Here is a 12,814-nt window from a genome sequence, read left to right on the forward strand (position 1 = left end):
AAGAATCTGTTCCAATGTAGCCCCTTCCTAGGCTAGAAGGTTTCTATGCAAGGATATTGTTTTGTTTTCTTTGCAGATGTTCTAATCAAATGTAATGTAACCAAATGTCTTTCAAAACTAGCCTCTCCCTCTCTCCCAGTCAGGTACAACTGCCCTATTCTTTGCCGCCCAGCAAGGCCATAATGATGTCGTGAGATTTCTCTTTGGATTTGGAGCATCCACTGAATTTAGGACCAAAGTAAGATAACGTTCTCGATTTTGTATTATGTTGAAGAATTTCAGCAGCCATGAGTATTGCTTTTCTCCTCATCTATGGTACGAATTTGTGTTTCCCTTTTTACAAGATTCTCAAACCTAAGTAAGTGGATTTCCTCAAGGTTCCTTGTAATGGTTCAGGGGTAGCTCTAAGGGTTCCATTCAAAACATTACATTTTTACTCTGGGCTCACAATTGGAAAATTGTATGGGGAATAACTTCTATCCTTTCCTGAACTGACACCTTTCTACTGTAGAACACTAAATTTTGTAACCAGGAGCAGTGGCTTTCTAACTTTCCCTGTTTCCGTGTTCTTTTTCCCACTTAAGATTAATTCTGATACTATGATAGGAATTGTTGGAAGTATTAATCTGATCCTACTAGATCTGAGACATTTCTGAAGAGGGTGGTTTAGCAGGCAGCTTGCTTTCATGAGCTGTCCTCACTGAAATACATAATACATAGCTACAGTTTATATAGTTGGGAAACTATATAGTGGTTCTTCCTTTAAAGAAGTAATTGGCCAGGCGCGGTGGCTCACATCTGTAATCCCAACAATTTGGGAGGCCGAGGCAGGGGGATCACGAGGTCAGGAGTTCGAGACCAGCCTGACCAACATGGTGAAACCCTGTCTCTGCTAAAAATACAAAAAAAAAAAATTAGCCAGGCATGGTGGCTCACGCCTGTAATCCCAGCTACTCAGGAGGCTGAGGCAGGCGAATCACTTGAACTCGGGAGGCAGAGGTTGCAGTGACCAGGATCACACCACTGCACTCCGGCCTGGGCAACAGAGTGAGACTCCGTCTCAAAAAAAAAAAAGTAATTGATTTTCATTTTTGACGTATATATAAGAAAGCTGAGAATGTAGAAAGATTAATTTCATGTTCACAGTATGATTTTACGTGATAATATTTTGTAGTAGCAGAATTTGAACTTCCATAAGATTTTTGTAATTGTCAGCTCATTTCTAGCCTGGTTATAATTTTTAAATTTCTGAAAATTTGCACAAGTTGGAAACTTTTAGGTTTTCTTAGTTAATCCTTTTTGTGGACTATTTAGATATCAAGGGAGTTTCCAATGAGATTTTTTTTCTGTTAAAATGGTAACTACTGGAGCTGGCCAAGGTGGCTCATGCCTGTAATCCCAGCACTTTGGGAAACTGAGGCAGGAGGATAGTTTGAGCTCAGGCGTTCAAGACCAGCCTGGGCAATAAAGCTAGCCCTCATCTCTATTTAAAAAAAAAAAAAAAAGAATTCGCTGGGCATGGTGGCACATGCCTATAGTCCCAGCTATTTGGGAGACTGAGGCAGGCAGATCACTTGAGCCCGACGGGTCAAGGCGGCAATGAGCCATGATCATGCCACTGCACTCCAGCCTGGGTCACAGAGGAAGACCCTGTCTCAAAAAAATTAAAAATAAATCAAATAATAAAATTCTAACCATTAAGTAGATGTAAGTTCATATAAGGCTTTGTCTTTTCTGAAACCTTCTGTTGTACTATGTATATGCCTCCAAACTTACTGAGTATAACATACAGTAATACTATATATATATATATATATACACACACACACATTATTATTTTATTTTCTATTATAAAAGTGATGTAACTAAAAATAGAAAGTAAAGTCCTATGAACCTAAATATCAACTATTTGAACTAAGGTCAAAATGATCATGAGTGACCATATGGCTGCTTCAGTCTTCTTGGTTAACGAGCGAATACTGGCTTAAAGCCTTTGTACGTGAGCCAGTTTGTACTATTTCAGAAATCCATGGAACATGGAACTCAGGATGAGCAATTCCACAGGTTTCCATTAGGTCAGCTGCAGGAATCAAGAGCTTTCCATGGGAAGAAGAGAGGGCTGAGAGGCTTTCAGTTTTAAATGATCCTGTCATCAAAACTTGGCTTCAACAGTTGTTCTCACTGTTACTAAATCTATATGCTCCAAAACTGTGTTTTATAAAATATAAGAGGCTGGGCATAGTGGCTCACACCTAGCACTTTGGGAGGCTGAGGCAGGCAGATCGCTTGAGCCCAGGAGTTCAAGACCAGCCTGGGCAACATGACGAAACCCCATCTTTACCAAAAATATAAAAATTAGCCAGCCATGGTGGCATGTGCCTGTAGTCCCAGCTACTTGGGACGCTGAGATGAGAGGATCACTTGAGCCTGGAAGGTCAAGGCTGCAGTGAGTCATGACTGCGCCACTATACTCCAGCCTGGGTGACAGAGTGAAACCCTGTCTCAAAAAAAATTTTTTTAAATTAAATAAAAGATGCCAGGTGTGATGGCTCACACCTGTAATCCCAGCACTTTGGAAGGCCAAGGTGAAAGGATTGCTTGAGACCAGGGGTTGGAGACCAGCCTGGGCAATGTAGCAAGATCCTATCTCTATAAAACATTTTTTAAAAAATTAGTCAGGTATTGTGATGCCAGCTACTCAGGAGGCTGAGGTGGGAGGATTGCTTTAGCCCAGGAGTTCCAGACCAGCTTGGGCCACATAGCAAGACCCCATCTATAAAAAAGTAAAAAATATTTTAAAAGCTGGCACAGTGACATACATCTGTAGTCCCAGCTACTCAAGAGGCTAGGGCAGGAAGATTGCTTGAGCCCAAAAGTTCAAGGCTGCAGTGAGCCATGATTGTACCACTGCAGCCCACCAGGGCGACAGAGCAGGACCCTGACATACATACATACATACAAACAAAAATAACAGCAGTTCGTCTATGAGAATCATCATATTTTATCTTTTCTGTTACTTTATTAGGCAGGAAAATTTATTACTTTATTAGCTAGGAAAATTGACAGGACAAAACTTAGAATGGTGCTTATTCCTGCTGTTACACAATTTTGTGATGCCTCCTCACCACCACCATCTACCCCCAGCCTCAGTCTCCCTCCTCTCCATTCCCCACTCTTCAAAGCCCATCTCAAGCACCCTCCCCCACCACAGAGCCTGCCTCTGGGGAGGCCCTACCCAGCCACACACAGCCTGCAGCCCCGTAGGATGTTACCTGCCTATGAACTCGAGACCTTTTATAGCAGTGTTTCTCCACGTGAGGCCCACCTGCCACCTGCCTACATAATCAACCCACATGACTGGTCAAAAGGCATATTTCTGGATCTCACCCCAGACCTACTGAAGGCGGGGCTGAGGGTGGGGCTCTATGAGTAGGTATTTTGAACAAATACCTTATTCCCAAATTTAGAAACTACAATATCTTATATTTATGATTCATATTTTTTAACCAGATTATGTGTTTTTGAATTACTTATAATTAGCTCAGAGGTACAGTTCAAAGAGCCAGACAACTCAACAATGCTAGATGGGAAAAGAGAATGCCTTAGCTGTAGCACCTGACGAAAACCATTAAGGGTTTTAGTTGGCCACAAACTCAATGAGTCAGCAGTGTGATGTGGTTGGTAGAAAAGCTCTTTCTAATTTAGGCTGCAGAGATAAAAGTAGAGTAGAGGGAACACAGGAATATCCCATTCCACATTAGAGCACGTGTACTTTATAGTGTTCTGCTTAGTTGGTTTCTGTTTTTTTTTTTACTTTGTTTGTTTGTTTTGACACAGTGTCTCGCCCTGTCACCCAGGTTGGGGTGCAGTGGTGTGACTTGACTCACTGCAACCTCCACTTCCCGGGCTCAATCAATCCTCCGACCTCAGCCTCCCAAATTGCTGGGACTCCAGGCGCACACCATCACGCACGCCCTGGCTGATTTTTGTGTTATTTGTAGAGATGGAGTTTTGCCATGTTGCTCAGGCTTCTGCTTTGTTTTTAGGGCCTCACTTTTAAAGAGACCTGGACAAACTGGCACATGTTAAAAGGAAAACACTAAGTAGGATGGTGAGAGACACACAGAATGTGCCATAGCTATCCACTCTTTTAATGGACGCAGGTCTTGTCCCATGAGGTCAGTGGCCCCAGAGGGTTACCCCGTAAAAACTCCTTAATCTCAGTGGTCTGCCACTGGGTTACGTCACAGGGAGAAGACGGCGTTTGCCCGGGAAGTCTCTGGCCAGAAGCCCTGGGAGGCTTTCCTGATGATTCCAAGAAGAACTGACAAGACCAGCTACAGACTTTCTGTTCTGTATTTCTCATATTGAGAAGCAAATAGATGATTCTGCATTTGGCACAGGAATTATCTAAGTTAATTCATAATAAATGGCCGGGCGCGGTGGCTCAAGCCTGTAATCCCAGCACTCTGGGAGGCCGAGGCGGGCGGATCACGAGGTCAGGAGATCGAGACCATCCTGGCTAACACGGTGAAACCCCGTCTCTACTAAAAAAAATACAAAAAACTAGCCGGGCGAGGTGGCGGGCGCCTGTAGTCCCAGCTATTCGGGAGGCTGAGGCAGGAGAATGGCGTAAACCCGGGAGGCGGAGCTTGCAGTGAGCTGAGATCCGGCCACTGCACTCCAGCCCGGGCGACAGAGCGAGACTCCGTCTCAAAAAAAAAAAAAAAAAAAAAAAATTCATAATAAATAACTTGGTCAAATAACTGTAATACATCTCTAGCAAGCCACTCACATATACAACATAATCATGTCCTTAGGATGAACTCTGCCATAATTATAAAGAAAAAGTAAAAGGGATAAAAGAGGGAAAGTAGGCCAGACGTGGTGGCTCATGCCTATAATCCCAGCACTTTGGGAGGCTGAGGCAGGCAGATCATTTGAGGTCAGGAGTTCAAGACCAGCCTGCCAACATAGTGAAACCCCGTCTCTACTAAAAATACAAAAATTAGCCGGGCATGGTGGTGTACAGGCAGGAGGATTGCTTGAGCCCAAGAGTTCGAGACCAGCCTGGGCAACATAGCAAGACCCTGTCTCTAGTACAAATTAAAAAAAAAAAAATAACTGGATGTGGTGATGTACGCCTATAGTCCCAACAACTCAGGAGGCTGAGGTGGAAGGATCGCTTGAGCTGAGGAGGTTGATGCTGCGTTGAGCTGTGGTCGCACCACTACACTGCAGGTCTGGGTAACGGAGGGAGACCCTGTCTCAAAAAAAAAAAGAGAGAGAGAGAGAGAGAGACAGACAAGGTCTTACTGTGTTTCCAGGGCTGGTCTTGAACTCCTGGAACAGTAGTCTCAGCTACTTAGGAGGCTGAGGCAAGAGAATCGCTTGAACCCAGGAGGCAGAGATTGCAGTAAACCGAGATTGCACCACTGCACTCCAGCCTGGAAGACAGAGCAAGACTCCTTCTCAAAAAAAAAAAAAAAAAAAAAAAGAGGGAAAGTGAGTTTGTTATTATCTTTGGGAAAACTCTCTTCCTAAATTCTATGTACGTGAGGAGCATCTGCTTGGTGAAATATGTGCCTGCACCACCTCTAATGTGTTTATGTTTTGCGTGTCCATAGGACGGGGGCACCGCCCTGTTGGCTGCCAGTCAGTACGGGCACATGCAGGTGGTGGAGACCTTGCTGAAGCACGGAGCAAACATCCATGACCAACTTTATGTGAGTGCATTTCAGGGGGACATCAGGACATTTCTCATCACACACAAAATTGCAGTCTAAATTCAGATGCCAGAAATGCCAACTTCAAAAATATTGTAGTGGACAGTAGGACTTTGGTCTGAGTCAAGAGAAAAATATGTAGCGGACCAGATGGGCTTTTTAAAATATAGAAATCATGTATTGGCCAGGCACAGTGGCTTACGCCTATAATCCCAGCATTTTGGGAGGCCAAGGTGGGTGAATCACAAGGTCAGAAGTTCGAGACCAGCTTGGCCAACGTGGTGAAACCCCAGCTCTACTAAAAATACAAAAATTAGCTGGGGATGGTGGCAGGTGCCTGTAATCCCAGCTACTCAGGAGGCTGAGGCAGGAGAATCGCTTGACCCAGGAGGTGAAGGTTGCAGTGAGCTGAGATCACACTACTGCACTCCAGTCTAGGCGACTTAGCAAGACTCTGTCCCCCGCCACACAAAAAAGAAACCATGTATCTTATTTACCCATCTCTGTTCTCCCTTTTAAATCTGTTTGTTGTGCAGATGAAACATTTCATGTACCTATGCAATTAAGACTTTCGAAAATCATGTGATGCTTATTCGTACCATGACAAACCACAAAGCCCAGCATATGGACTTGCTGAAAACCAAAATATACAAAATTTTTCTCAATGTGCTCATTGGATATAAAAAATATACTGTTGTAGTATTTGTGAGGAAGGGCACAAACAGGAGAAATCTAAGGTATTTGGAAGAAAAGTGAGGTTGGATGGATGAAGACCTCTGTGAAATATATGCATTCCATTGACCTGTGAAAGGCATCCACTGCTAGTGCGGGTCTGTTTGCAGCTGTCAATTAGTACACCACCCAAGGGCCTTTCGATTGATTGTTACTATAATGCCATAGGATTTATGGCAAACATTACTCCAGTTTTGTAGGAAAAAACAGAATATAGGGAGATGAATAGACTTGACAGTCTCATGGTGAAGCATGGAAAAATTCCTACTTCCAGTGATCTAGGAACTGTATTTTAGGCTGTCCTACAGCTAGGCATTTAACCCTTATGCCTGGGGCACTGTACTTTCATAGACGTGTAATGAGCTGTGTAGGTGTGAACTTTTCCATTTGAACACCCTTTCCAGAGTTTACATGGTTAACCCTGACAAATCACAGGCCTCTTTGAAAGTCATAGCAGCTAGCCTCACCCTCTGCACTTCAAAATCTGTAACACTCTTTGAGCCTGCAACATTACCAGTAGAATGATTGAATTACTTGATAATGATCTAAAGAAGCAATTCTCAACTCTGGCTGCCCATTAGAATTATCTGGGGAGGTTTAAAAAAATACCAATTTTGAGGCCCACCCCAGACCAACAAAACTGGAGTCTCTGAAGGCACAGCTTGGGCAACAGGTGTTTCTCACATGTAGCCACCCTAAGAAGCACAGGTCCAAAAGTTAGATATGTCTTTGGCTATATATAGATAAAGTATATCTGAGAATGTGTAGTACATATATATATATACACATTGAATAGGAAAAGCCAAAGTGTTTGGAAAAGAAAAGCCCCTTTCCATAGTAATTTCATCTCTGTTTTAAGGTGACTCAAGAAATTTCATGCATTATAACTTCAATTTTATATTAAGACCTTTACCTTTACCCAAACAATCTAAATGTTTTCTTTAAAGCAATTGAAATATGGATGGGCAGGGCAGAACTGAAACTTGGAATGCATAGTGAAAAATTCAATGCATGGGTAGTTCATCTTGGAAAATTCCTGAGAGTTTAAAAAAAAGATTTAAAAAACAACAAAAGAAAAAGAAAAGTCCTGAGAGTTTTCAGCAGCTAAGGGCATGGTAGACTTTCTGAAAATTGTATCCCCATATAAAACATCTGCTTGAAAATCTCTACAGGCTGATTAATTTCTTAATGATTGCCTGGAGGGCAGTTTGGCAGCTCAGCTGACACCCACTGGAAATCCAGGACCCTCCACGTGACACACGTGGCTGGACTTGCAGGGAAACGTGTCTTATATTTTTGCTTGAGGTTAGTGTTCCCAACGGGAGGTGTGGTAATTAGCTGGGTTCTAGGTGTTTTCCTCTAGGGTGTGCTCTGGTTTTCCACTGTGGTCTGAAAACAATGAAGCTCACCCTGCGCTGTGAATGTTACCAGGCTGAAGGGAGCATCCAGGGAAAATGCATGCTCTCAGCTGCGCCGTGCATCTGCTGAAAGCACCAGTGATATATGTCCAAGAAAACAGAAATGCCCAGAAGGCACAGATACTCAGTTAAGAAGAAAACTAAAGAGCACTGGAAAAGGGACACTTGCTCTGGGCTTTATGCAGGAGTGCTTTTTTGTGTTTATAGGTGCCGTTGGTGTCTGCTGGGCTGGCAGAGAAACACTTTGTGGAGATGGTTTCTAGGGCAGTTTCATTGAAAACATCTTCCGGGGTTCTTTTGTGTTTTGTTTTGTTTTGTCTTGTTTTGTTTTAGAGACAGGGCATCTGGGTGTGGTGGCTCATGCCTGTAATCCTAGTGCTTTGAGGCAGGAGGATTGCTTGAGCCCAAGAGTTCGAGACCAGCCTGGGCAACAGAGCAAGACCCTGTCTCTACTAGAATTTTTTTTTTTTTAATTAACTGGATGTGGTGATGCATGCCTGTAGTCCCAACAACTCAGGAGGCTGAGGTAGAAGGATCGCTTGAGCTGAGGAGGTTGATGCTGCATTGAGCTGTGGTCACACCACTACACTCCAGGTCTGGGTGACAAAGGGAGACCCTGTCTCAAAAAAAAAAAAAGAGAGAGAGAGAGAGAGAAGGTCTTGCTATGTTTCCAGGGCTGGTCTTGAACCCCTGGGCTCAAGCAATCCCCCTGCCTCAGCCTCTTGAGTAGTTGGGACCACAGGTGCCTGCCACCATACCCAGCTGCATATTGTATCTTAATTCTTGCAGAACTCTCATGTTGGGGAACAAGGATAAGGGGACAAGAAAGAGAAAAGGGTAGGAAAGATCTAATTAGAAGGACACCTTTTACTCTCAATTCTTTTTTCTTTTTCTTTTTTCTTTTTTCTTTTTTTTTTTTTTTTTTTTTTTGAGACAGGGTCTCACTTTGTTCCCTAGGCTTGGAGTGCAATGGCACAAACATGGCTCACTGTAACTTCAACTTCCCAGGCTCAAGTGATCCTCCTGCCTCAGTGCCCCCAAGTAGCTGGGACCATAAGCACATGCCACCTTGCCCAGCTAATTAAAACAATTTTTTTTGTAGAAATTTAAAAATACATTAAAAAGAAATTTTTTAAAAATGAGGTTTGGGGGATTTGTATATCTATCATTTGGCTCTTCATTGACAAAAAGGTGGAAACCTACAAAGAGATGGAGATGGAAACTTATATTAAATGTGTATATTTTAAATCTAATGTATTTTATTTTATTTATTTTGAGACAGAGTCTCACTCTGTTGCCCAGGCTGGAATGCAGTGACACAATCTTGGCTCACTGTAACCTCCACCTCCTGGGTTCAAGAGATTCTTCTGCCTCAGCCTCCCAAGTATCTTGGATTACAGGTATGCGGCACTACACCTGGCTAATTTTTGTATTTTTATTTGTTTTTTGATTTTTTGTTTTTTGAGGAGGAGTTTTGCTCTTTGGTCCAGGCTGGAGTGAAGTGGTGCGATCTCAGCTCACTGCAACCTGTGCCTCTGGGTTCAAGCGATTCTCCTGCCTCAGCCTTCAGAGTAGCTGGGATTATAGGTGGCCACCACCATGCCTGGCTAATTTTTTGTATTTTTAGTAGAGATGGGGTTTTGCCCTGTTGGCCAGGCTGGTCTCGAACTCCTGACATCAGATGATCCACCTGCCTCCGCCTCCCAAAGTGCTAGGATTACAGGCGTGAGCCGCCGTGCCCAGCCTAATTTTTGTGTTTTTAGCAGAGATGGGATTTCACCATGTTAGCCGGGCTGGTCTCCATCTCCTGGATTCACCTACCTCGGCCTCCCAAAGTGCTGGGATTACAGGCATGAGCCACTACGCCCACCCTAATTTCTTTTAAAATAAGTGTGAAAGATAATGTTTTTAATGCTTTTAATTTGTTCTCTCTCAGGATGGAGCCACTGCCCTCTTCCTAGCTGCCCAAGGTGGTTACTTGGATGTTATTCGATTACTGCTGGCTTCAGGAGCAAAAGTCAACCAGCCAAGGCAGGTAATGCCCACTGTTGACATTTGCCCAAGCACATGGAGCATGGGGAAGGGAGGGCTGGGTGTCCCCTGGCAGCACATACCTGAGATAACCAGTAAGCTCAAGCCATCCTTTAAACCTTTCTGTTTCTGTGATGAAAAGTTAACCTTTGAGTAGGGTATCTCCTGTTATATGCTCTGAGCTGACCTGAAAGCCTATGAAACCAAGCTGACATCACAGTTCAGTACTTTCAAAACTTAAGTGTTTGATGTCTGAGGTCAAGTACACACTCTGCCACCTCCTATGCAAACGAATTATGGCTGCACTGATCTAATGAGTGCAGGCTGGCCTGGGACTAGGTAAACAGATGTGGGTCGGGTAGCCTGGCCCCTGCTGATAATGCTGCCTTACTACCTGCCCACCAGTTCTTCCACCAAGCCAAAGAGGAGCCCATGGCATTGGAATCATTAGGAGGTTCTGCACCTTCATCTCTCACAATTATTATACTGTTGAGACTTCATTTACTAACAGCAAGCTAACATCTAGCAAGTCAATTAACTGACATTAAAAGAACATAAGTGTAGGCTGGGAGCTGTGGCTCATGCCTATAATCCCAGCACTCTGGGAGGCCGAGGCAGGAGGATCACTTGAGGCCAGGAGTTTGAAGCCAGCCTGGCCAACATGATGAAACCCTGTCTCTACTAAAAATGCAAAAATTAGCCAGGCGTGGTGGCACATGCCTGTAATCCCAGCTACTTGGGAGGATGAGGCAGGAGAATCACTTGAACCTGGGAGGCAGAGGTTGCAATGAGCTGAGATCACAGCACTGCTTGTGACTCTATTCCAGTCTTGGCAATAGAACAAGACTCTGTCTCAAAAAAAAAGAGTAATAATTTTTAAAAAGAACAGAAATGCAGGATTATACAGGCAGCACTTTATAAACAGTGAAGAACCTTCCAAATGTACAGTATTATAATTAGCTTCTCTTGTGGAGGTACTATTTTTGTCCAGATTAACTTTTTTTTTTTTTTTTTTTGAGACAGAGTCTTGCTCTGTCGTCCAGGATGGAGTGTGGTGGCACGATCTTGAATCCATTGCAACCTTCGCCTCCTGGATTCAAGCGATTCTTGTGCCTCAGCCTCCCAAATAGCTAGGATTATAGCTGCGCACCACCACGCCCAGCTAATTTTTGTATTTTTAGTAGAGATACATTTTGGTAGACAGCCATGTTTCCCAGGCTGGTCTCGAACTCCTGGCCTCAAGTGATCTGCACCCCTTGGGCTCCCAAAGTGCTGGGGTTACCGGTGTGAGCCACCATGCCTGGCCCCAGGTTAATTTATTTTTAACAAAACATTTCAAATTAAGGAAACATTACTAAGAAGGTAGTTTCCTAGGGAAAAGTCAAGCTGATTTTGTACCCAGGCACATCTCCGCTGTAATATGACCTGATACAGGAATGCCTCTCTGTGTTCACATAATGAATAGCTATGAGGACTTCAAGGTTGGTCTGAGCTCTTGGACACAGGTTTCTTTGGTCGTTAGAAGCCCAAGCACATAAGGAGCCTGAGAAAAAGAAAGAGCCTTTGGGCAGAGTGGTTTGAGGTTAGAAAGGCGAAGTGGTTTTGAGGTCAGGAATCCCGAGTTCTCGATCCATCTCTGCCAATAATTTGAGCTGTGTGGTTTTGAACAAGTGAAGCAACCTCTCTGGGCCTGACTTTCATCACTGAAAATTAGGAGACTGAGCAGGATGAGCCTGATGATCTCTTCAAATGCCCACGTTTTAAATAACTGTTTTATTCAACATTCAATCAGTATTTCTTGAGTACTTACCATGTGCCAGACAGTGCTATCAATGTAAGGTTATATTTTTAGAGTTGTAAAGTTTTTCTTAGGTGGCCCCAGGAATACTCCTGGAAAAGGAAGCAGTTTCAAAAAAAGTTTTACTTCTGTACCGGCTAGAGTTGACTTTTGAGGATTGGAGTTTAATCTTTTCGTATTGGTCCTTCTTATTGTGTTGTTGTTGATTGATTCTGAATCAGAGGCTTCATTTTACTAAAATTAGTAAGAGGAATTGGTTATTTTTAGATTGTGTAAGTTTGATTTTGGGGCCATAATTGAAGATACCACTGAGAATGTGAGGTTATCAAGATTATCAAGTCCTCTCTATTAGTACATCCTTCCAAAATAATTTCTGGCACTTTGAATTTTATTCTTTATATGCCTAAAGTACTATTTGTAAAAAACCAAGCTGATATAAGAGATTATATTTCAAATGTTGCATGAGCCCTGCCCACTTAAATCTAAAATGAGTCAGGCAGTGATGTTGAAGCCAAGAAGTTAAAGAGTAAACCAACATTGCAACAGTAGCCACAACACACCACAGCTGTTTTTTCTTCCTCAAGAGTTAGGATAACCTGGTCAAAGTGGATGACCTAGTCTTTGCGTGCAGGGATCCTCCCTCTGGTCAAGGAGCAAGTGCTACACCTTCTAAAGACTGCATCTAATGCAATTGTTTTGAATTATTTTGAGTTCAGCCCTGAAAGAATTGTTATTCAGGAAATGGGTGTCTTATAAAATAAGAATTGCTTTGGGGAAAAAAAGGCAATGGAATTTTTCCTTTTTATAGAGTATATACCCCATTGTGCCCTCAAATTATAGTAATTTGTATTACCTACTGTGAGCTTATAATTAGAGGTTGTTATCTATCCAGGTCAGACTAGCTCAAGTTCCGTCTTCTCTGAAAGTGTAAACTCTGCATATTTATTCTGTTCCAAGAAAACAGTGCCATGCGTATGATAAAAGTGATACCAGTCCTGGCTGACTTTGTCACACGTTATAAGGAGGTTTAAAAAAAAAAGTCTAAATAAAAGTTTCTATTAAAATGGCCTGCACATGGTAAAATATACTATAGGTAGAGCATTTGGAAA

The 12,814-nt window shown here is 43.0% G+C and overlaps 1 protein-coding gene across 29 annotated transcripts in view; it reads left to right on the forward strand.

Moving 5' to 3' along the window:
• ANKRD29 (ankyrin repeat domain 29) overlaps nucleotides 1-12,814 on the forward strand; it is a 77,233-nt gene that overhangs the window by 24,310 nt on the left and 40,109 nt on the right. For 16 of the 29 annotated variants that reach the window (XM_065533995.2, XM_065533994.2, XM_065533996.2 and 13 more), the window contains 3 exons: nucleotides 140-238; nucleotides 5,628-5,726; nucleotides 9,813-9,911. In XM_065533995.2, coding sequence (XP_065390067.1) covers nucleotides 140-238; nucleotides 5,628-5,726; nucleotides 9,813-9,911 — 297 coding nt within the window. The remainder of the gene's footprint in view (nucleotides 1-139; nucleotides 239-5,627; nucleotides 5,727-9,812; nucleotides 9,912-12,814) is intronic. The other 13 variants (XM_065533997.2, XM_065534000.2, XM_074022721.1 and 10 more) reach the window with 3 other exon arrangements.

The sequence above is a fragment of the Macaca fascicularis genome, chromosome 18 (assembly GCF_037993035.2).
Source record: "Macaca fascicularis isolate 582-1 chromosome 18, T2T-MFA8v1.1".
In the NCBI taxonomy this organism is placed as follows: domain Eukaryota; kingdom Metazoa; phylum Chordata; class Mammalia; order Primates; family Cercopithecidae; genus Macaca; species Macaca fascicularis.